This window comes from Chrysochloris asiatica, unplaced genomic scaffold (genome assembly GCF_000296735.1).
Source record: "Chrysochloris asiatica unplaced genomic scaffold, ChrAsi1.0 scaffold00017, whole genome shotgun sequence".
Taxonomy (NCBI): Eukaryota; Metazoa; Chordata; class Mammalia; order Afrosoricida; family Chrysochloridae; genus Chrysochloris; species Chrysochloris asiatica.
In genome coordinates, this window is record NW_006408535.1 from 31,753,979 (window position 1) to 31,776,102 (window position 22,124).

The 22,124-nt window shown below is 38.2% G+C and overlaps 1 protein-coding gene across 1 annotated transcript in view; it reads right to left on the reverse strand.

Annotated features, from left to right (window-relative positions):
• The window catches only part of RPGRIP1 (retinitis pigmentosa GTPase regulator interacting protein 1), a 97,895-nt gene extending 87,417 nt beyond the window's left edge, over positions 1-10,478 (reverse strand). Inside the window, 2 exon segments of the mRNA XM_006835541.1 lie at positions 7,409-7,541; positions 10,391-10,478. Of these exon segments, the coding sequence (XP_006835604.1) occupies positions 7,409-7,541; positions 10,391-10,478 (221 nt within the window).
• Positions 10,479-22,124: the final 11,646 nt, after the last annotated feature.

Below are 22,124 nucleotides of genomic sequence, written 5' to 3' on the forward strand. Positions count from 1 at the left end.
AATCAATGTAATGAAACAAGCTATATGAATGGTTGAGTGTGAAGCTGATGATGTGCCCTGTAAACTTTCACTCAATCCAAAATAAAAACATTTAATTAAAAAAAAAAGATATATTGATAATTACTGGTGATTGGAAGGCAGAATCAATCCTTGGAAGATATGGCCTTGGTGATAAAAACGATGCTGGAGATGGCATGACAGAATTTTTCAAGACCAATGACTTCTTCATTGCAAATACCTTTTTTAAACAACATAAAAGACTATACACACGGACCTCACCAGATGTAATACATAGAGATCAAATAGAATACATCTGTGGAAAAGCCCCAATATCATCAGCCAGAACAAGGCCAGAGGCAGACTATGGAACAGACCATCAATTGCTCAGATGCAAGTTCAGGCTGTAGCTGAAGAAAATTAAAGCAAATTCACTGGAGCCAAAGTATGACCTTGAACATTTCCCACCTGAATTTAGATATAATCTCAAGAACAGATTTGATTCATTAGACAATAATATCTGAAGACCAAAAGAATTGTGTGATGACATAAAATAACCATCCAGAAGTGTTAACACAGCTGGGAGCAGGATTCTGTAAAGGAATTAGAACATAACCATCTCATGTAAATAAAAAATGTTTTAGGTTTACCTGTAAGGAAACCTCAAGATCACCATTAGAAAGAATTCTTGAAAAAACTTAAAAAAAAAAAAAAAAAAGATGTATATTCAAAGATCTGTCTCATCATTTGATAGAAGCTCAAAAGGAGGCATATGGATAGGGTGAGCAAGGAAAATGTGTTGGAAAATTATCTTATAGCTCTAAGATACCATAATTTGAATCAAACTTAAACCAAAAGAGCTACTAACTGATGTCTCAGATGGGTATTATCTGTACTGGTGGTGGTGGTTGTGTGCCATGGAGTCAGTTCCAACTCATAGTGACCCTGTACAGGGTTTCCGAGGTTGTAAATCTTTACAGAAGCAGAAAGCCTCATCTTTCTCCCATGGAACAGCTGGTAGCTTTGAACTGTGATCCTGAGGTGACTCTTGCCGTTAGCCACATTTCTATGCAAATGAAAAGAACATGAAACCATTTTTCTTACTGTTTTCTAACATCTGTATGCCAACAATGACTTTGAGTCCATCTTCATTTCTTTTTTGGCTGCCTTAATATTTCATGAAATTTAAATAGAAAAATTTCATTAAAAAAACATACAGGAAGAAAACAAGAGGTCATGAAAAAGAAAAAAAAGAAGGAAAAGACCAACAAGGATGTCAGAAGAGATTCTGAAACTTGCTCTCTAACATAGAGATGATAAAGCAAATGGAAGAAATGAGGTTAAAGAGAGGAACAGAACATTTCAAAGGCATCTCCAGAAGACAAAGTCATATATCATAATGAAATGTTTAATGACCTGGAGTTAGATAACCATAAGGGAAGACCACATTCAGCATTTCTCAAGCACAAAGAACTGAAGAAAAAATTCAAGCTTAGACTTGAAATAATGGATTCTATGGGCAAACTACTGAATGATGCAGAAACTGTCAAAAGAAGATGGAAGGAATACACAGAGTAGCTGTACCAAAAAGAAATGGTCAGTGTTAACCATTTCAAGAGGTAATATATGATCAAAAGCCAAAGGTACTGAAGGAAGAAATCCAAGGTGCACTGAAGTTATTGATTAGGAACAAGGCTCCAGGAATTAATGGAATACAAATTGAAAATTTTCAACAAAATGAATACTGGAGGCACTTACTCATGTATGCCAAGAAATCTGGAAGACAACTATCTGGTCAACTGATTGGAAGAGATCCATATTTGTGCCCATTCCAAAGAGAGGTGACCTAATGGAATGGGGAAATCATCAAACAATATCATTAATATCACACGCAAGTAAAATTTTGCTAAAAGTAATTTAAAAATGGCTGCAACAGTACATTGACAGGGAACTGCCAGAGGTCCAAGCCAGATTCAGAAGAGGATGTGGAACGAGGAATATCATTGCTGAAATCAGGTAGATATTGGCTGAAACAGAGAATACCAGAAAGATGTTTACCTGTGCTTTACTGTCTACATAAAGACTTTTGATTGTGTGGATCATGACAAGCTATGGACAACACTGTGGAGAATGAGTATTCCGGAACATTTCATTGTGCTCATGAGAAACCTGTATGTAGACCAAGAAGCAGTTGTTTGAACAGGACAAGAGGACACTGAATGGCTTAAAATCTGGAAAGGTGTGCATCAGGGTTGTATTCTTTCACCGTATATATTAATCTCTATACTGAACAAATAAGTCAAGAAGGTGGATTATGTGAAGAAGAATGTAGCATCAGGATTAGAGAAAGACTCATTAACAACCTGCGATATTCAGATGATACAACCTTGCTTGTTGAAAGTAAACAGGACTTAAAACACTTACTATTGAAGATCAAAAACCACAGCCTTCAGTATGGGTTGTACCTGAAGAAAACAAAAATCCTCACCACTGGACCAGTAAACAACATCCATATAAATGGAGAAAATATTGAAGTTGTTACAGACTTCATTTTGCTAGATCAACCATTAACACTCATGGAAGCAGCAGTCAAGAAATCAAACAGTGTATTGCATTAGGCAAATCTGTTACACAAGACCTCTTTAAAGTGTTCAAGAATAAAGATTTCAGTTTGAGGACTAAGGTGCACTTGATCCAAGCTATGGTATTTTTCAATAGCCCCATATGCATTTTATCAGGAAGGACCAGTCCCTGGAGTAGGACATAATGCTTGGTAAAGAGGAAGACCCCCCCCCCCCCCCCCCCGCCCCAGTTACAGCAGGAATGGGCTCAAACATAGCAACAATTTGAACTTGGTGTAGGACGGAGGAATGTTTCCTTCTATTGTGCATAAGGTTGCTATTAGTTAGTACATACTTGAGGGTACCAAACAATGTCAGCAATAGTAAATTTTCAGTATTATAAAACAAATAAAAATACTAATTTTTAAAGGGGGATGTAAATATTAGAGCTTAAATGTTAAAGCACTTAGTTTCCGGAAGCCTGCACTCTAGAGTGGAAACCCAACTCCATTTTGAATCTCGACATAAATCCTGACTTCATTAAGCCATTAAACCAGTAATATGGCCATGACAAATTCTGAGGAGAAAGCAAGCACAGACACTTTTGCCCTCGAGATGAATGTGTTTGAAAGTAGTTTACAACTGGGAAGCCCTCAAATTTTTGCCCTCAAATTTTCATTTGAATTGTGGAACTTGCCTGGACAAGTCCTTAATAATTTTCTGAAAATTTTTGTTGTTAAGTGCCATCGAGTCAGTTCTGACTCATCAAGACTCTGTATAGGGTTTCTGAGGAACAATTGGTGGGTTTGAACTGCTGACCTTGTGGTTCACAGTCTAGTTCTGTGATATATATACTGCCATATCCGGAGTCCCTGCTGAAAATAGCTACATGTTATCTAGCTAATTTAAAAGTTATGGTCCTGGTTGCTATGACTCAGGCCTACAGGGTCACGAGGCACACCACGCCACCATTTAGCCAGGTTGTTGTTGTTTTTAAGTGCCATCAAGTTGGTTCTGACTCATAGTGATCCTGTGTAGGGTTTCCAATGAGTGGCTGGTGAGTTTGAACCACTGACCTTATGGTTGAAACCAACGTTGTGGTCCAGTGTTTTATCCTTCAGCGCCACAACAGGACTCTAGCCATTGGGAGATTTCCTCTTTTTCATTGACTACTCTGCTGTTATGAATCAGGCTGCTAACCTCAGGGACAGCAGTTCAAAACTACCAGCTGCTCTGCGGGAGAAAGATGAGGCTTTCTGCTCCCATAAAGATTTACAGCCTTGGAAACCCTGTACAGGGTCACTATGAGTCAGAACCGACTCCATGGCACATCACCACCACCACCACTCTGCTTTACCAAGCATGACGTCCTTCTCCAGGGACTGGACAATAAATTAAGAAGACTGTAGAATAATTGGTGAATTTGAGTTATGGTTTTGGAAGAGAATATTAAAAGTACCATGAACTGATAAAAGAACAAACAAATCTTTGTTGGAAGAACTATAGCCAGAATGTTCCTTAGAAGCCAGGATGGTCAGAATTTGTCTCTCATACTTTGGACATATTATCAGGAGGGGCCAGTCTCTGGAGAAGGACATCATGCTTGGTAAAGCAGAGGGTCAACAAAAAAGAGGAAGGCCCCCAATGAGATGGACTGGCACAGTGGCAGCATCAACGGGCTCAAGCATAACAGTGCCTGTGAGGTTGGGGCAGGATGGGGCAGTGTTTCGTTCTATTGTTCATAAAGTTGCTATGAGTTGGTACTGACTCAATGGCACCTAACAACAACAACAACACCATCTCCCCTCAAGCCTAGGCTAACACCATTTCCAACTCTGTCCACATTCCTTTCCACTCCTTAAGATTTCAGGTTCTCAACCCCAGAGAACCACTGACTTAGTGATTCAAACAGATCCAGTGCATTATCCCACAGCACCACACCAGGACTGTCACTTATAGGGACATTATATAGGGTTTCCAAAGAGGGACTGGTGGGTTTGAATCAACAACTGTCCAGTTAGCACCACACTAGGATTCCAATACATAGTATATTTCAGTGTCAGCTTTGCTCTGACTTTTGGCAATTTTCTTAACTTTTCTGTTCCTCCTCTTAATAGTTTGCAAAGGCTTTCTACTGTGTAGATCATGACAAGCTATAGATAACATTGCGAAGAACAGGTATTCCAGAACACTTAATTATGCTCATGATGAACCTGTACATAGACCAAGAGGCAGTTGTTCTAACAGAAAAAGGGGACACTGAATAGTTTAAAATCTGGAAAGGTGTGTACAAGGGTTGTATTCTTTCACCTGCTTATTCAATCTGGATGTTGAGCAAATAATCTAAGTTGAATTATATGAAGAAGAATGTAGCATCAGGATTGGAATGTGATATGCAGATGATACAACTTCAACCTTGCTTGTTGAAAGTGAAGATGACTTAAAATATTTATTAATAAAGATCAAAGATTATAGCCTTCAGAATGTATTGCACCTCAATGTAAAGAAAACAAAAATTCTCACCACGAGACCAACAATTAACATCATGATAAACTGAGAAAATTTTGAAATTGTCAGATTTCATTTTGCTCAGATCCACTGTCAACACTCATGGAAGCAGCAGTCAAGAAATCAAACAATATATTGCATAGGCAAATATGCTGCACAAGACCTCTTTAAAGTGTTCAAGAGCTAAGATGTCAGTTTGAGGACTAAGGTGCACCTGATCTATACTATGTTATTTTCAATAGCCTCATATGTATATGAAAGCTGGACAATGAATAAGGAAGATTGTAGGATAATTGATGCATTTGAGTAATGGTGTTAGAGTTATGGTGTTAGAGAAGGATATTGGATTTCTAGAAGAACACACAAATCTGTGTTGGAAGTATAGCCAGAATGCTTCTTAGAAACTAGGATGGGAAGACTTTGTCTCTCAGATTTCAGACATATCAGGAGGGACAAGTTCCTAGAGAAGGATATCATGCTTGGTAAAGTGGAGGGTCAGAGAAACAGAGGAAGACCCCTAACAAAATGAATTGGCACTGTGGCAGCAGCGATGGACTCAACTGCAGGACCTCAACAACTGTGAGATGGTGCAGGGCTGGGCAGTTTCGCTCTGTTGTGCATAGGATCGCTATGTGTCACAAACAACTTGGGTTAATGTGCTGGACTGTAAGGTCTTTGAACCACCATGTCAGTGGTTCAAGCTCACCAGCCGCTCCTTGGAAGCCCTATACACAGTCACTATGGGTCAGAACTGACTCGACAGCACTTAACAACAACAACAATATAGCATTTAATGAGCTAGCAGTATTAAATTGGTGAATACATACAAAACACTTCAACATGCCTACATATTAAATAAATTCAAGGGTTTTTTTTTTGTAAATAAAGGTTGAGGGCACCTAACTAAAACTTCTACTTGCCCCTACACACCTTCCTTCCTCTGAGATTTTGACTATTCCTCTCTGGCATCCCTGTCTTCTGTGACTGGGGGTAGGAACCAAATGAAAGAAGGGATTCAGCCTGATTGCCTAGTCTCCTTCTCTGCGTGTTGAAATGGTATTGCCCAAGTTCTGGATCCACTGTTATTAAATACTTAGAACTGGGAAAGAAGCTGGGCTCAAGTCACTGTAGGAATGGCCTGTTTCAGCAGGGCAAAACCAACCTCAGCAATGAGGAATATCAGAGGAGAGGGATGGTAGGAGAGGAAAGATGGTTTGCCAGAGGAAATAAAGGTAGTTAAGAGGCGGGGAGGGGTAGGTGAGAGGGGATACTATTGTAAGGAGAAATGAAGTTAGTTAAAGATAAACTGAAACCAGAGAAAACAGGATTCAAGGTAATCTGGTATCCCTGGGGGTACTCAAACCAGGAGTGAGCCCACACCACAGACAAATGGGTCTTTAAAGAAGAAGCCAAATTATACTCCGGACTCCACTCCATTCCTTCTGCAAGGTAGACACTTCTTCTTAACCCTCTCTGTAAGAACGCCTATGCTTATAATAAACTTATCCTTTATTTTCTTAAGCCTTTTGTCTTTCTAACTTCTTTTGCGTGTTATGCCTTCCCAGTTCTTTGAAAGGATGGTAACACCGTTCTAGGGATGACAATTCAACAATGACATTGTGGCTACAGTCTATCGATATGTTTGGCAGGAAAACAGAATAAAGCAATGGTACTGCAGTAATTACTTTTGGAGCCAAACTTCCTTGAAATAGTTTAATTTTCTGGCCTAGCTCTCTCAGAAAAAATGTATTCTCTCTTTTTTTTTTTTTTTTATTAAATGTTTTTATTTTGGATTGAGTGAAAGTTTACAGGGCACATCATCAGCTTCACATTCAACCATTCATATAGCTTGTTTCATTACATTATTATCCTCTCCATATATCATCAGTTAACAGTGTTTCTCTCTATCCTCTTTAGCTTTTTTTTTTTTTTTGGATGGGGGGGGGTGGTCTTGCCTTTTTGGAATTTACAGTCTCGGCTTTTAGGGAGGGTTTTTACATTTGTCTGTGGATATCCAGGGCTCATGTATGAGATTACTAACAAGCATTACTGAATAATCAGATGAGGGACAGTTTGCTATGTCTACTAGGTAGCTAAAGTCTGATCCTCAGAGCCTATGGTTTGGACGGTCAACAACGCTTGGGCCCACAGGGTCTTGACCTCCTGACCGGTCTGCACGGTCTGCATCAGATTCCCCCTTATTTATTGTTTGTTTAAGGGATGCTGCCTGTCTTAGGGGGTCAGTGTGAATTCCTCAGTCTTACCCTGTATTCTCTTTTATTCAGTGGGTTGGAGGTCTGGAATACACACAACTTTCAAAGACTTATGAAAAGTTGAGATACCTTTTGAGCTCATCCTGCTGCTTCCAAGAAAATACCTTCACCAACATGTGCTCTTCACAAAGTCGGAAGAAATTGTCCTCTAATTCCTTCTTGCTCATCTTGCTCAAAGATGGTTGAGTTTTTATATTCTTACCTAAAGATACAGGAGACGATAAAAGGAGATGCTTTTTACATGTAAATACTTAACCCATTAAGTCTTTTATCATATCTTGTCCAGAGCACAAGAGTCTATCTTGAGTAAGAGAAAATTCATGAAATATATGAAAATAGGTGCTAACGGAACTCTGGAGGCCTCTTAATATAGTTCCAGGTATGACCCAGCTTCCTGTCTAGAAAGTACATTCTCTTGATGAAAATATAAAATAGGGTTTTTAATTGTTCTAGGGAGGAAAAGACTCCAAATTAAAATATATTCTGTACATTCCTTTATTAAATCTAAATCAGGGCACAGACAAGACAAAGACAAATCATCTGCATGAGGAAGACCATCAGCATGAAGCCATATGATGTGTAAAGGATTCATATCCATGTAACTTACTACAGAAGAGAAATTCCTCACAAAGTCATGATTGGCGGCAGATCAATTCATCACAGTCCCAGGGAAGATTACAGAAGCAGGAAAGGGACCATGACTGGGATTTGTATACCACTGCAGATTAGAAAGATTTACAGATTGCTTCCGGACCCTCTGACCACCTTGCTCAGGTTATGACTCACGATCATGAGATGAAGGTACCCCAATTTCCATTACGTTAGGAATGTTTTCTTCCAGCAACTCTTAGACAGTTTTCTTTACTCTTTTATTTATCTCTTCCTGTTCTGGAATTCTAATCACACATAAATTATTCCTTTTGATAGTGTCCCTCGTAAATCTTAGGCTTTCTTTGGATTTTTAAATTATTTTTTCTAACTGTTCTTCTCTAAGATGAGTATTGACAGGTCTGTCTTCAAGCTTCCTGAGTCGGCCTTCCATTGATTCAATGTATTTGCCTTTTCAATGTATTATCTGTTTCTGAAGTCTTAGTATTAATCTTCTGGCTTTCTAATTGTTTTTGTATAGTTTCCAGTGTTTTATTTATTTTGTCAGTTCATTCTTGTATTATTTTCCTGAATTCTTCCTTGCTTTTGTCAATCTTTCTCTCAATTTGTTGAAGGAATCTAAATAGCATTCTTTTATATTCTTTATCAAGTAGTTCTGATACCATTTCTGTTATAATATTTTCCGACTCTAAATTTTGGTCACTTCTTTGAGGCACTTTGTTTCTGCCTGTTAGCTGAAATTGTCTGTTTTCTCAGAGATGTTGTTGTTGTTAGGTGCGATCGAGTCAGTACTGACTCATAGCGACCCTATGCACAGCAGAACGAAACACTGCCCGATCCTGGGCCAAGTTCATTATTGTTGCCACACTTGAGTCCATCGATGCTGTCACCTGGCCATTCCATCTCGTTGGGGGTCTTCCTCTTTTGTGGTGTTGCTGTATTAATATTTAATTGATGATTGTATGTTTGTGTGTTCTTAGTATTCACACTTGTCTCTTAGTGGATATGATAGAGACTGGAAACAGTTAATACAAATGATTTTTTCATGCCACTGATTGCATTACCCACAATGTAAAATCACTTACCCACTTCCTCCCTGTGTTTCCCTTCCTCCTTCTTTCCTAGCTCTTCTGAATTTTGTCCTGGTTGATCATTCTAAGGAGTGCATACCTCCTTAATGTTTTAAATTATATTTTTGAAAAAGTTTGATTTCTGGTTTTATTATTTTACCTACTTACCACATGTAAATTAAAGAGTACAGAATTCTTCAAGGAAAGGTTACAGAGATGGAAACACTACCTGTAGAAGTGTACAAACCTAGAAGGAGGATATGTTGAGAAACAATGGTTTCTGATTTTGATATTTTTGTTTAATAAATGTTTCTATGATTTTGTAGCAATATTGTTTGACTCACCCTCATACAATTCAGTTTCAGTGATATTGATTACATTCTTCAAGTTGTACAATAGTTCTCATCCTTCTTTTCTGAGTTGTCCCTTCCACAATGACATAAATTCACTGCCCCTGAAGCACTGATCTATTATTTCGAGTTGCTGTTGCCATATATATACATAGATCTTGAAAGAGCATGATGCTTAAGGCAGATATTCTTTACTGGTTAAGCTAAACTATTGTTTGGTTTTAAGAAGATTTCAGTTGATATTTTTGCGTTCAGATTTAAAGATTATCTTAGGGAAATAGTTTGGTGATGGTGGTGGTGGGGCAGATTCTTCCAGCATCCATGGGTCCAAAAAGTCTGAATTCCATAAGGACAGTGCCTTCTTTACAGCAGTGATACTCAAATCAGTGACACTATTATGGCTGTTGCTTCCTTGTGTATTGTGGGGAAATTCCTTTTTCCCTTTTAAAAATTAATAGCGACGCTAAAAGGAAAACCATATCGCCACAGAAGCAGCTGGTGAGCTTGAACCGCCGAAATTGCGGTTCAAATGACCTTGTAGTCCAGTATGTTAACCCAAGTTGTTTGCGACTCATAGATATCCTGTGCACAACTGAGTGAAACACTATTTTTAAATTGTGTTGTGTTTCTTTTTGTTGTCATTGCATGAGCTCTTTAATATATATTTTACCTTTATTATTTTATATCTTGTGATACTGTAGAATAAGCACTGGACCACAAGGTCGGTTTGAACATCAAACCCATCAGCCACTTCTCAGAAACCCAATTACAGGGTCGCTATGAGTTGGACAGCACTTAACAACACCAAAAATTTATTATTACTTTTAAAATTATCTATATTTTTTCTCCTCATTTATATGAGATATAAGAAATATTATACAAAATTTAAGAATAAAATGTTGAGAAGATTGAAAACAGAGCTGAGAGCATAACAATTACTGGGAAGGTGAGCAAGATGACGCACAGTGCCAGAGCGAGAGCTACAGTTCTAACAGCTATCCTTCCTCAGACATTGAATTTACCTTTCCAGGCTGGCAGCATGAGAGGTAGTGAGTCTTTGTCTCTAACTGGTTGGTCTCCTGAGGTATCATCCACCAGAAGATATGGCATTATGTCAGCTCCTAAGCTGGCAGAGGTCTCAGAGGACACTGAAAGAGAGAAGCCCAGCTAGTTACATGCATCTTCAGAATGTAAGGGACCCTGATGACATGATGGGTAGAGCGCTTGACTGCTGATCAAAATGTTGACAGTTTGAATCCACCAGCTGCTCCATGGTAGAAAGATGTAGCACTTTGCATCCATAAAAATTTACAGCTTTGGAAATTCTATTGGTAGTTCTACTCTGTCCTACGGGGTTACCATGTGTCCCAAATAACTCATTGGCAGTGGGTTGGATTTGGTTTCTGGCCAGAATGTTCTTGTTCTTGTTAAGTAACCTCAAGTCAGTTCTGACTCAGAGAATTGGAATAGGGTTTCCAAGGATCAACTGGTGGGTTTGAACCTCGGACTTTGCAGTTAGCAGTCCCATGCTTATCCTATAGCGAGCACCACACCAGGATTCCAGAGTGTACTTAGTTAGGCTCAACTTAAGCTGTAGCTTGAATTTCTCAGCGCTTTAATAATGGTATGCAGCATGTCACAGTTATTTTGTTGGTGGTGTGGTACACTCTATAGCAAAGGGTGAAAACAAACATTCAGTAATAATGACTTTATTTGTTCAAAACAAAAATCAGCTGTTAGTTTAACTACAGAATTAATTTTAGATCAATTTTGAAGTGTCTGCTCAGCTTGAAAGTCAATGACTTTCTCAGGGAAAGAGCCTCTACCCCCCATTCATTAATAATTGGATCTTGGTAGACAACTGATCTAAGCCAAGCCTATCAGATTCCCAGAATGTTGGAAATGGGACTGATAAAGTGAATAATTCGAACTATAACATGTAAATTTGGGAGCAGTGGGATGACTATATTCAGCCCAATGGCCTGAATCACCAGGAACTCCTATCTGTAAAGTTGCTTCACACCTTGGCCAACACTCTTTTTCTATATGACAGCATCTACTTCCCTGGCTTTAAATATTATTATTTATTTGCTTTAAGTATTATATGTTATATGTTGTTGCTCCAGATTTGTACATCTTTCTGTATTCAACATTTCTACTTGCATGGACACTGGATATCTCAAATTCACCTGTTCCAAACTGGAATTTTGATTTCTTTCTTAAACTTGGTCTTTCCCCATTCTCTCCCTATCTCTAAAAATGGGACTACCATTTTACCAGTCCCTATAGCCTTGATTCCTCCCTGCCCCTCATCCATTAGCAAGTTCTTCATGTTCTTCCTACAAAATATATTACCTTGTCTCCACTGCCAGCACTGTGATTCAAGTATCCTGTGTCTCTTAACGCGAGTACCATAACATTTTAATGTTCTCACCACTTTTTTTTTTTTTTTTTTACTATTCATAGTGACCTTTGTAAAACAACCGACCTTATAGCATTTCCTGCTTAAATGTTAATAACGGCTTTCCATTAAAATAAAATCAAACTCCTTATGGAAACTTCAGAATCTTGCAAGTTCTGACTCCCTTGCTTCTCCTATCACATTTTGTACTTCTCCTCCCTTAGCTCACAGCACTCAACACTGACCTTTCAGCTCTTCCAACCACCATCCTCGGTCTTCTCACAAGATCTTTGAATTTGACCAAAATACCTTTTTTCCTTGCTCTTAACATAGTTGGCTCCTTCTCATCCTTCAGGTTCTCAGCCTCTTGTTATCTGCCAAGAGATCTTTCCCTGACCTTCTTAACTGAAGTGAGCACCTCCCCAGTTATACTCTGTCATATCACCATGTTTATTTCCTTCCTAACACTAACCATACTCAGAAACTACCTTCATTTCTTTACTTTTCTTTACTTGCATCCTCACTAGAATATAGATTTGGAAGGCAGAAAACTTTTTTATTCACCTCTCTATGCCCAGCACTTGAATAGTTCCTCAAACATAATAGGCATTCAATACATATTGAATAAATGAATATAGGGTCAAATGAAGAAAGAGAATAACACTGAGAGGCTGAAATGAATCCAAAAGTCCTGAAGGCTTTCTGTTCTTGATTCTATTCTTTTCCAAGTCATTACTTTTCTTGTCCTTAGATTCTAAAATGTCCTATCTCCTACATAACAAAGTCTCCCTTCTTGCTCAAACCAATGACAGGGTCACTATGAGTCAGAGCTGACTCAACAGTACCTAGGAGCAATAACAAGTTTGAACTGGCAACTGAAGAAACTTGTTTACAGGCTTACTGTAAACAAAGAAAGAAATATAAAGAAGTATGAGGGCAGACAGGTTCCAGTTCACACATGCATGGATTTATTCCAAACAAAACATGTTTGCATATGTGTCTGTGATCAGTGGATGGCTGCAGACAAGTTTTCCCATTAATTCATTTATTTGTCTTAGTCTCATTGTTATTGTTATATGCCTTTGAGTCGGTTCCTCATAGCGACCCTGTACAGGGTTTCCGAGGCTATTAATCTTTACGGGAGCAGAAAGCCTCATCTTTCTCCCGTGGAACAGCTGCTAGTTTCAAACTGCTGACCTTGCGGTTCGCAGCCCAATTCATAACCACTACGCTACCAGAGCTCCTTTAGTCTCATTAGTGTGCCTTAAAAAAAAAAGTCCAATCAAAACAGTGACTCCAAGGGGATTAGCTGGGCCACTTTCATTCAAGACAGAGGTCAGCTCACAAGGTTATGGAGACTGTTTTCAATGGTCCCAAAGGAGTAGTTTTGGTAGGTTTTCTTAAAGGACACAGGATGAGGCTTGTTAGGAAGAAGTTTTAAGAAGATGGAAAACTGCATTGGTAAGAAAAAAGTCAGGAAAGTTGTGCTAAGGAATTTTCTTCAAGAGTAGCAACAGCTGTCTTAGAAGAATTTCATTAGGAAACCTTACCCCACCTACTCTACAGTCCTGATCTTGCCCCATCAAATTTCATTTTGTTCTCAGAAGGAACACAATTTGTGTTCCTCCAGGAAAGGTATGCAAAAGTACAAGAAAGGATTCATGTCTTTGTTGTAACATCATGGACAGGTTACTTAAATATTTTCTTTCTTAGTTTCCCTATCTTTAAAATACAAAGGAAATACTCACAATAGATGGTTATTATGAGGCTCAATTGAGTCGATGCCTATAAAAATTTAGCACAACGGTTGACATTTAGTACATACTTTGTATTTGCTAAATGTGAACTTTTTTTTGACTGAACACATCTCAGGTCAATTGGTAATTTTATATTGTATTTATCAGTATGAATTAATGGTTCTTATATAAATACATGTAAAATTTATATCATATATATCAAATAAATATATCATGTTGTTGTTTAGTGCCATTGAGTCAGTTACAACTTATAGTGTCCCTGTATAGGGTTTCCAAGGAGCAGGTGGTGGGTTTCAACAGCCAACCTGTGGTTAGCAGTCCATTGCTTATCCTATAATGCAACACCAGGACCAAATGTGTCAAATATATGTGATTTTCTTGCACATGGGCTAATATGAACCCATTCTTCCTCTAGTGTTTATCTCTGATGTTTCTCTTTACTAGTCTAGGATTTCTCTTTAGGATATCTTTGTATATAACATAGTGCAGATGCAACCACAGACATACAATAAATTTTTTTGTGGATGTGATGTCATAACATAGGATTGTGGCAGAAATGTTTTTCCTTTTCATCATTACTTTTTAGTAATTCTTAATCATTTTAAAAAGGGAAAAAGGATTTTCCCCACAATACACAGGGAAGCGACAGCCATAATAGTGTTACTGATTTGAGTATCACTGCTGTAAAGAAGACACTGTCCTCATGGAATTCAGACTTTTTGGAGCTTTGGATGCCGGATGAGTCTGCCCCACCACCTCCATCACCAAACTATTTCCCTAAGATAATCTTTAAATCTGAAAGCAAAAATATCGACCAGACTGTGAGATCGGTTTAAACTGCAAGATCAGCAGTTCAAGCTTGCCAGCCACTCCTCAGAAACCCTACACAGGGTCGCTATGAATCTGAACTGACTTGATGGCACTTTAACAACAACCATGTGAGTCCTGGTGTGGTACTGTAGGATAAGCAGAGGACTGTTAGGTCAGTTTGAGCCATGAGGTCAACAGTTCAAATTTACTACTCATTCCTTGGAAACCCTATGCTATGAGTCCGAATCAACTCAACAGCACTTAACAACAGCAAGTAAGTAGTAAAATCAGGCAAGTCGGGGGTTAGATCCTTTCAGCATATTTATTCAATCTGTATGCTGAACAAATAATCCAAAAAGCTGAACAATATGAAGAAGAACATGGTATGAGGATCTAAGGAAGACTCATTAACAACTTGTGATATGCAGAAGACACAATCTTATTTTCTGAAAACAAAGAGGATTTGAAACACTTGCTGATAAAATATAGCCTTCAGTACAGATTACAATTCAAAATAAAGAAAACAAAAGTTGGTCCTCACAACCAGACCAATAAATACCATCATGATAAACTGAGAAAAGATTAAAATCATCTAGGATTTAATTTTACTTGGATCCACAATCAATATTCATGAAAGCAACAGTTAAGAAATCAAACGGCGTATTGCATCAAGCAAATCTGCTACAAAAGACCTCTTTAAAGTGTGAAAGAAAGCAAAGATGTCACTTTGAAGACTGATCCATGCCATGATATTTTTCATATCCTCATTTGTATGTGAGGAGTCCCAGTGTGGCGCTGTGGGTTAATGTGCCAGACTGCAAAGCCGTTTGAACTGTAAGGTCTGCGGTTCAAGCTCACCAGCTGCTCCTTGGAAACCCTATACAGGATCGCCATGTGTTGAAATCGACTCGACGGCACCTGACAACAACAACAACATTTGTATGTGAAAGCTGGACTATGAATTAAAAAAGACCAGAGAAGAATTGGTGTACTTGAATTATGGTGTTGGTGAAGAATATTGAAAGTATCATGGACTGCCAGAAGAATAAACTAATTTGTCCTGGAAGAAGTACAAGCAGAATGCTCTTTGGATGATGGTGAGATTCGGTCTCACCTACTTTGGACATGCTATCAGGAGAAGCCAGTCCCTGGAGAAGGATATCATATTTGGCAAAGGAAAGAGTCTGTGAAAAAGAGGAAGACCCCCATTGAGACAGATTGACATAGTGGCTGCAACAATGGGCTCAAACACAGCAACAATCATGAGGATGGTGCTGGACCAGACAGTGTTTCATTCTATTGTGCATAAGCTTGTTATGAGTTGGGACTGCCTGCCTTGATGGCACCTAAAAACAACAGCAAAGTTAATAGTCAAGTCTCTGCAGGGAGAGGGTATAGTTGGATTTCTAGGAGCTGAAGGAAGGGTCAAATTGTGAGTCTTGAGAAAAATGGTTTTATAATGAGTGAGGAAACTTGGGAGGAACCAGTCTTACGTAAGAAGGTGAAAGCAACTAAGATGAAAGAATTAAGAAAGAAACCTGGATCAGAGATAAAGAAAAGTTGTGGAGAAAAGAGCAGACTCTTTTGTATAACAGTAACACCCATTGTGTGAATACTGGGAATAGATGGCAGGAACTTCTATAATTTTGATTGAACTTATTTAAACAAATATTTCTATGAGGCTAATATGTGTAGTTGCTATATGCAGATAGAAAATAAAAGTCTTTCTTTTGTGAGGTGAATAACTAATAGGAGAAGTAAAAAAGTATACCCTTAACTACAAGTTTATTATTAAATGTGGAATGTATTTTAAATATTAGAATATAATGAAAAAATATCCAAAGCAAAGCAGGGAAAAACAAAGTGAATTTGGAATGTAAAAGAAGGATTGATAAGGTTGAGATTTACTTGAAGGATCAAGAAAAGCTTAATAGATTAAAGGTTGTTGGATATTGGGTAGGATTTTGGTGGGTGGAGATACGGTGTTTCATACAGAGAAGGCAGCATGAATAGGTGAACCTAAAGAGTATCAGGTAGACATGAAGAGTATGAGAAAGAGACTTATTGAAAGGAGCCTTGTTTTGGACCATCTTGAATACAAGATAAAGGAGTTTTATCCATTTCCATAGACAACAGTCAGCAATTATACATTTTTTAACACAATAGTAATAGACTTAGAGCTGTAATGAGTTTTAGGAATAGTAGTCTGGTCCTAGTGTGTCTCTGTAGGATAAACACTGGACTGCTAATCAAAAGTTGACAGTTCAAACCTACCAACCACTCCTTGGAAACTTATACAGGGTCACTTAGCAACAACAGTAAAAATCTGGTATTAGGGAGTTTGAAAGCTTGCAGGAGACAAGTGGTACTGGGGGCTATTGCTATAGTTGGGACAAAAGGCCTTAAACTAGGAAGGATGGAAGCATGAGATGGAAGAGTGCAATGGGTATAGAAGACACTCAGGAAGGAGAATCAAAAGACTTGACAACTGGTTAGATACAGGATGGAGGTAAGGAGGTAAGGGAATCAAACATGGCTTGGCAGTTTTGTGCCTGACAGACTGATGATAGAGTACGGAATGAATATACTTATTCCACTCTTCTCAGAAACAGGCAGGGAAAGAAATGGGAGGCTATATATAAGTATTAGATATAAACTTACAGTTTTGTTTCCTCCACAGTGCTTTCTATAATTATTTTCTCAGACTGCATTTAATATGCTAGGTTTCAATCCTCTTGTCTTTCTGTCTTCCTAGGAGAAGTATTAATCCAGTACTGTTTAGCTCATAAGATCTTAACTCTTTGTAGATCAGAGCACTAAGGTTGTACTTTTTGCTCCTTGCATGTTCTGGTTAGAGAAAGAGCAGCTAAAACCTTCCTTAACATACCAACTTCTCAAATAAAACTGAAACTGAGAACACATTTGTTTGATTTGAGAGTAGTAGAAATTTGTTTTTCTTAGGAGAATGTTCTTTAAATCTGTCCCTGAATGTCAGCAGTGGGAGTCTTCCTGGAGGTCTGAGATCTCTTCGAAGCAAACAAACTGTTCCATTAGTGGGATCAATGTGCTTACTCCACATGTGCAAGAACCCGCTCTATTAAAAGAATGTATAACTCTCATTTCACTCTGACCAGTTTTCAAAGCAACCATTGGTATGTAATTATGGAACAAAAAGACTTGATATTTGGAATCCTAGTGTGGCGCTGTAGGATAAGCACTGGACCCACAAGGTCAGTTTGAGCTGCGAGGTTGGCGGTTCAAGCTCATCGGCTGCTCCTTGGAAACCCTATACAGGGTTACTATGAGTCAGAACTGACTCAACTTGGAGGAAATCACTTTAACAATTTTGAATATGCAAATGATACACCCTTGCTTGCTGTAAGCAGAGGACTTGAAGCACTTGCTGATGAATATCAAAGAATACAACCTTTAGTATAGATTACCACTCAATATAAAGAAAACAAAAATTGGTCCTCACAACTCGACCATAAATAACTTAATGATAAACAGAGAAAAGATTGAAGTTGTCAAGGATTTCATTTTAATTGGATCCATAATTAATGCTCATGGAAGTAACAATCAAAAAATCATCCGAAATGTCTAAGAAGAGGTAGGTTGGCAGAAGAATGATGAAGACAGGTAAAGACACAGGGAGGCAAGCAAGGGCTAAAGAGAAAAGAGGTAAATACTGTTATATATATATAGCCTTGGAACAACAGTGTTCTGTGAGTAAATACATGAACTGATACACAAGCTGAACCAATATGAGAGGAAGAATGGGAGTATATGCACAAATATATAAGGGTTTGAAAAAAGGATGCTTGTACATGGGTATTTACTTTTGCTGCAATCAGAACTATGAATATGATGGAGCATACAGCTGGGCAAAATGATGAAAACTTCTTAGATATTATCAAACATCTTAAGGCAATGAGTTGCTGAGCCTGGCGGGGGACACCATGGTCAATTAGCATAACATAGTCCACAAAACAATGTTTCACATTCTACTTTGGCAAGTAGCCTCTGGAGTCTTAAAACCTTATGAGTAGCTGTGTAAGGTATAACTATTGATCTTGTAATATTCAGAAGAAAGAAGAGTCATGAGCATTGAAGATGTCTGGAATCAATTAGTCCAATGGACTGATGGAACATGTGATAGAAATGATGCTGGAGATTGCATGATAGAATTTTGCAAGACCAGTGACTTCTTCATTGCAAATACCTTTTTAAAATAATTAAAAGATGCCTATACACATGGACCTCACCAGATGGAATACACAGAAATAAAATTGAGTACATCTGTGAAGAGCTCCATATCATCTGTCAAATCAAAGCCAAGGGACAAACTGTGGAACAGACCATCAATTGCTCATATGCAAGTTCAGGCTGAAGCTGAAAGAAAATTAAAACAAGTTCAGGAGAGTAAAAATATGACCTTGAAAATATTCCACCTGAATTTAGAGATCATCTCAAGAACAGGTTTGATGCATTAGACACTAATGAATGAAGACCAGAAGAGTTGTATGATGACGTCAAGAACATCATACAGGAGGAAAAGCAAAAGGTAATTAAGAAGACAAGAAAAAAGAAACAAACCAAAATGAATGTCAGAAGAGACTCTGAAACTTACTCTCCATCATAGAGATGTTAAGCTAATGGAAAAAGTGAGGAGGTAAAAGAGCTGAACAGAAAATTTCAAAGGTCAGTTTGAGAAGACAAAGTCAAATATTAACTAAATGTGCAGTGACCTGGAGTTAGAAAACAAAAAGGTAAGGATATACTCAGCATTTCACAAAGTGAAAAAACTGAAGAAAAAAATTCAAGCCTCCACTTGAAATATTAAAGGATTCTATGGGCAAAATACTGAATAATGCAGAAAGCTTCAGAAGAAGATGGATTCAAAAGATGGTGGAAGGAATACATAGAGTCACTGTACCAAAAATAAATTGTCAATGGCCAACCATTTCAAGAGGTAGTGTGTGATCAAGAACCAATGATACTGAAGGAAGAAGTCCAAGGTTCACTGAAGGCATTGACAAAGAACAAGACTCTGGGAATTGATAGAATACAAACACAAATCTTTCAACAAACTGATGCAGCACTGTAGGCACTCACTTATCTATGCCAAGAAATTTAGAAGACAACTACCTGGCCAACTGACTGGAAGAGTACCATATTTGTGTTCATTCCAAAGACAGGTGACCCAAAGGAATGAAGAAATCATCGGATAATTCAAAAACGACTGTGGCAGTACATAGACAAGGAAATACCAAAGGTTCAGGCCAGATTCAGACAGAAACATGGAATGAGGGATATCATTGCTGATGTAAGATGGATCTTTGTCAGAAACAGAGAAACCAGAATGATGTTTACCTATGCTTTACTGACTACACAAAAGCTTTCGATTGTGTGGATCATGACAAGCTATGGACAATGTTGCGGAGAATAACTATTCTAAAACACTTAATTGTGTTCATGAAGAACCTGTACATAGACCAAGAGGCAGATGCTTGAACAGAACAAGGGGACACTGAATGGTTTAAAACAGGGAAAGTGTGTGTCAGGGTTGTATTTTCTCACCATACTTATTTAATCTGTATGCTGAGTAAATGATCTGAGAAACTAGATTATATGAAGAACATGGCATCAAGACTGGAGGAAGACTGATTAACAGCCTGTGATATGCAGATGATACAACCTTGTTTGCTGCAAGTGAAGAGGACTTAAAATACTTAATGGTGAAGATCAAAGACCATAGCCTTCATTATGGGGTTCACCTCAATTTAAAGAAAACAAAAATCTTCACAACTGGACCAATAAATAGCATCAAGATAAAAGGAGAAAATATTGAAGTTGTCAAAAACTTCATTTTGCTCTGATCAACCATCAACACTCATAGAAGCAGTAGTCAAAAAATTAAATGAGGTATTGCATTAAGCAAATCTGCTGCACAAGACCTCTTTAAAGCTTTCTAAGATGTCAGTTTTGGTACTAAAATATGCCTGACCCAAGCCATGGTGTTTTCAATAGCCTCATATGCATGTGGAAGTTGGACAATGAGTAAAGAGGCTAGAAGAATTGATGTAGATGGTGTTGGAGGAGAACATAAAAAATACCATGGACTTCCAGAGGAACAAACAAATATGTGTTGGAAGAAGTGCAGCCAGATGCTTCTTAGGAGCCAGGATGGCCAGACTTCATCTCTGATACTTTGGATATATTATCAGGAGGGACCAGTCTCTGGAGAAGGACACTATGCTTAGCAAAGTGGCAGATCAGCGAAAAAGAGCAAGACTTCCAATGAGGCATTTGGCACAGTGCCAGCAGCAATGGGCTCAAGTGTATCAACAATTGTGAAATTCATGCAGGACTGAGCGATGTTTTGTTCTGTTGTGCATAATGTTTCTATGAGTCATACTAACAAGGTGGCAACTAACAACAACAATGGTTAATGTTCTTGTCTATAGAATATAATGCCTTGTTCCATGTTAAAGGAATTTCAGTCATTAAGAAAGAGAGACATTATTTTATAATAATTTTTTTTTCTGAATACAAAAGTAATATGTTTTCATGGTAGATACTTACAGAAAAGTAAAAATTTAAAAACAACATGTAGTTGCACTCTACCACCCAGAGATGTCTACGGCCATACCACCCTGAATGAGCTTGATCTTGGAAGCTAATCAGGGTTGGGCATGGTTAGTACTTGGATGGGAGACCGCCTGGGAATAAGGGGTGCTGTAGATTTGGAGCTCTGGCAGCGTAGTGGTTAAGAATCGGGCTGCAAACCGCAAGGTCAGCAGTTCGAAACTATCAGCTGTCCCGTGGGAGAAAGATGAAGCTTTCTGCTCCCGTAAAGATTTACAGCCCTGGAAACGCTGTACAGGGTTGCTATGAGTCAAAACCGACTCCACGGCATATAACCACCACCACCACCCAGAGATAACTACTGTCGTCATTTTGGTGTGTTTAGGCATATGTTTTCGTTGTTAGGTGCTGTGGAGTCAGTTCTGACTCATAGCGACCCTATGTACAACAACAGAACAAAACACTGCACCGTCTTCACAATTGTTTTGCTTGAGCCCATCATTGCAGCTATTGTGTCAATCCATCTCGTTGAGGGTCTTTCTCTTTTTTGCCGACCCTCTACTTTACCAAGCATGATGTTCTTTTTCAGGAACTGTTACCTCCTGATGACATGTCCAAAGTACTTGAGACCAAGTCTCACCATCCTTGCTTCTAAGAAACATTCTGACTGTACTTCTTCCAAGACAGATTCTTTGCAAATTTTTCTAGCGGTATTTCCAATATTATTCACCAACACCATAATTCAAATACATCAATTCTTCTTTGGTCCAACTTTCACATTCATATGAGATGACTGAAAATGCCATGGCTTAAGTCAGGTGCACCTTGTTCCTCAACGTGCTCTCTCTTTAGTATTTCAAAGAGGTCTTTTGTAGCAGATTTGCCCAATGCTGCTGTTTCCATAAGTGTTGACAGGGTATTCAAGTAAAATGAAATCCTTGACAACTTCAATCTTTTCTCTACTTATCATGTTGTTACTTACTGGTCCAGTTATAAGGATGTTGTATATGCATATAAGCATATGTATTTTAAAAATTAAAATTGGATAAACAATGTTTATTTTTCAACTGACAAGGTATAATAAACAATGAAAAATAATATTAGATATTCTACCACATCATTTAAAATGGTAATTCCCTGTTGTTGCTGTCATGTCAGTTTTGACTCAGTGGTCCTATAGGATGGGGTAGAATTGTCTCA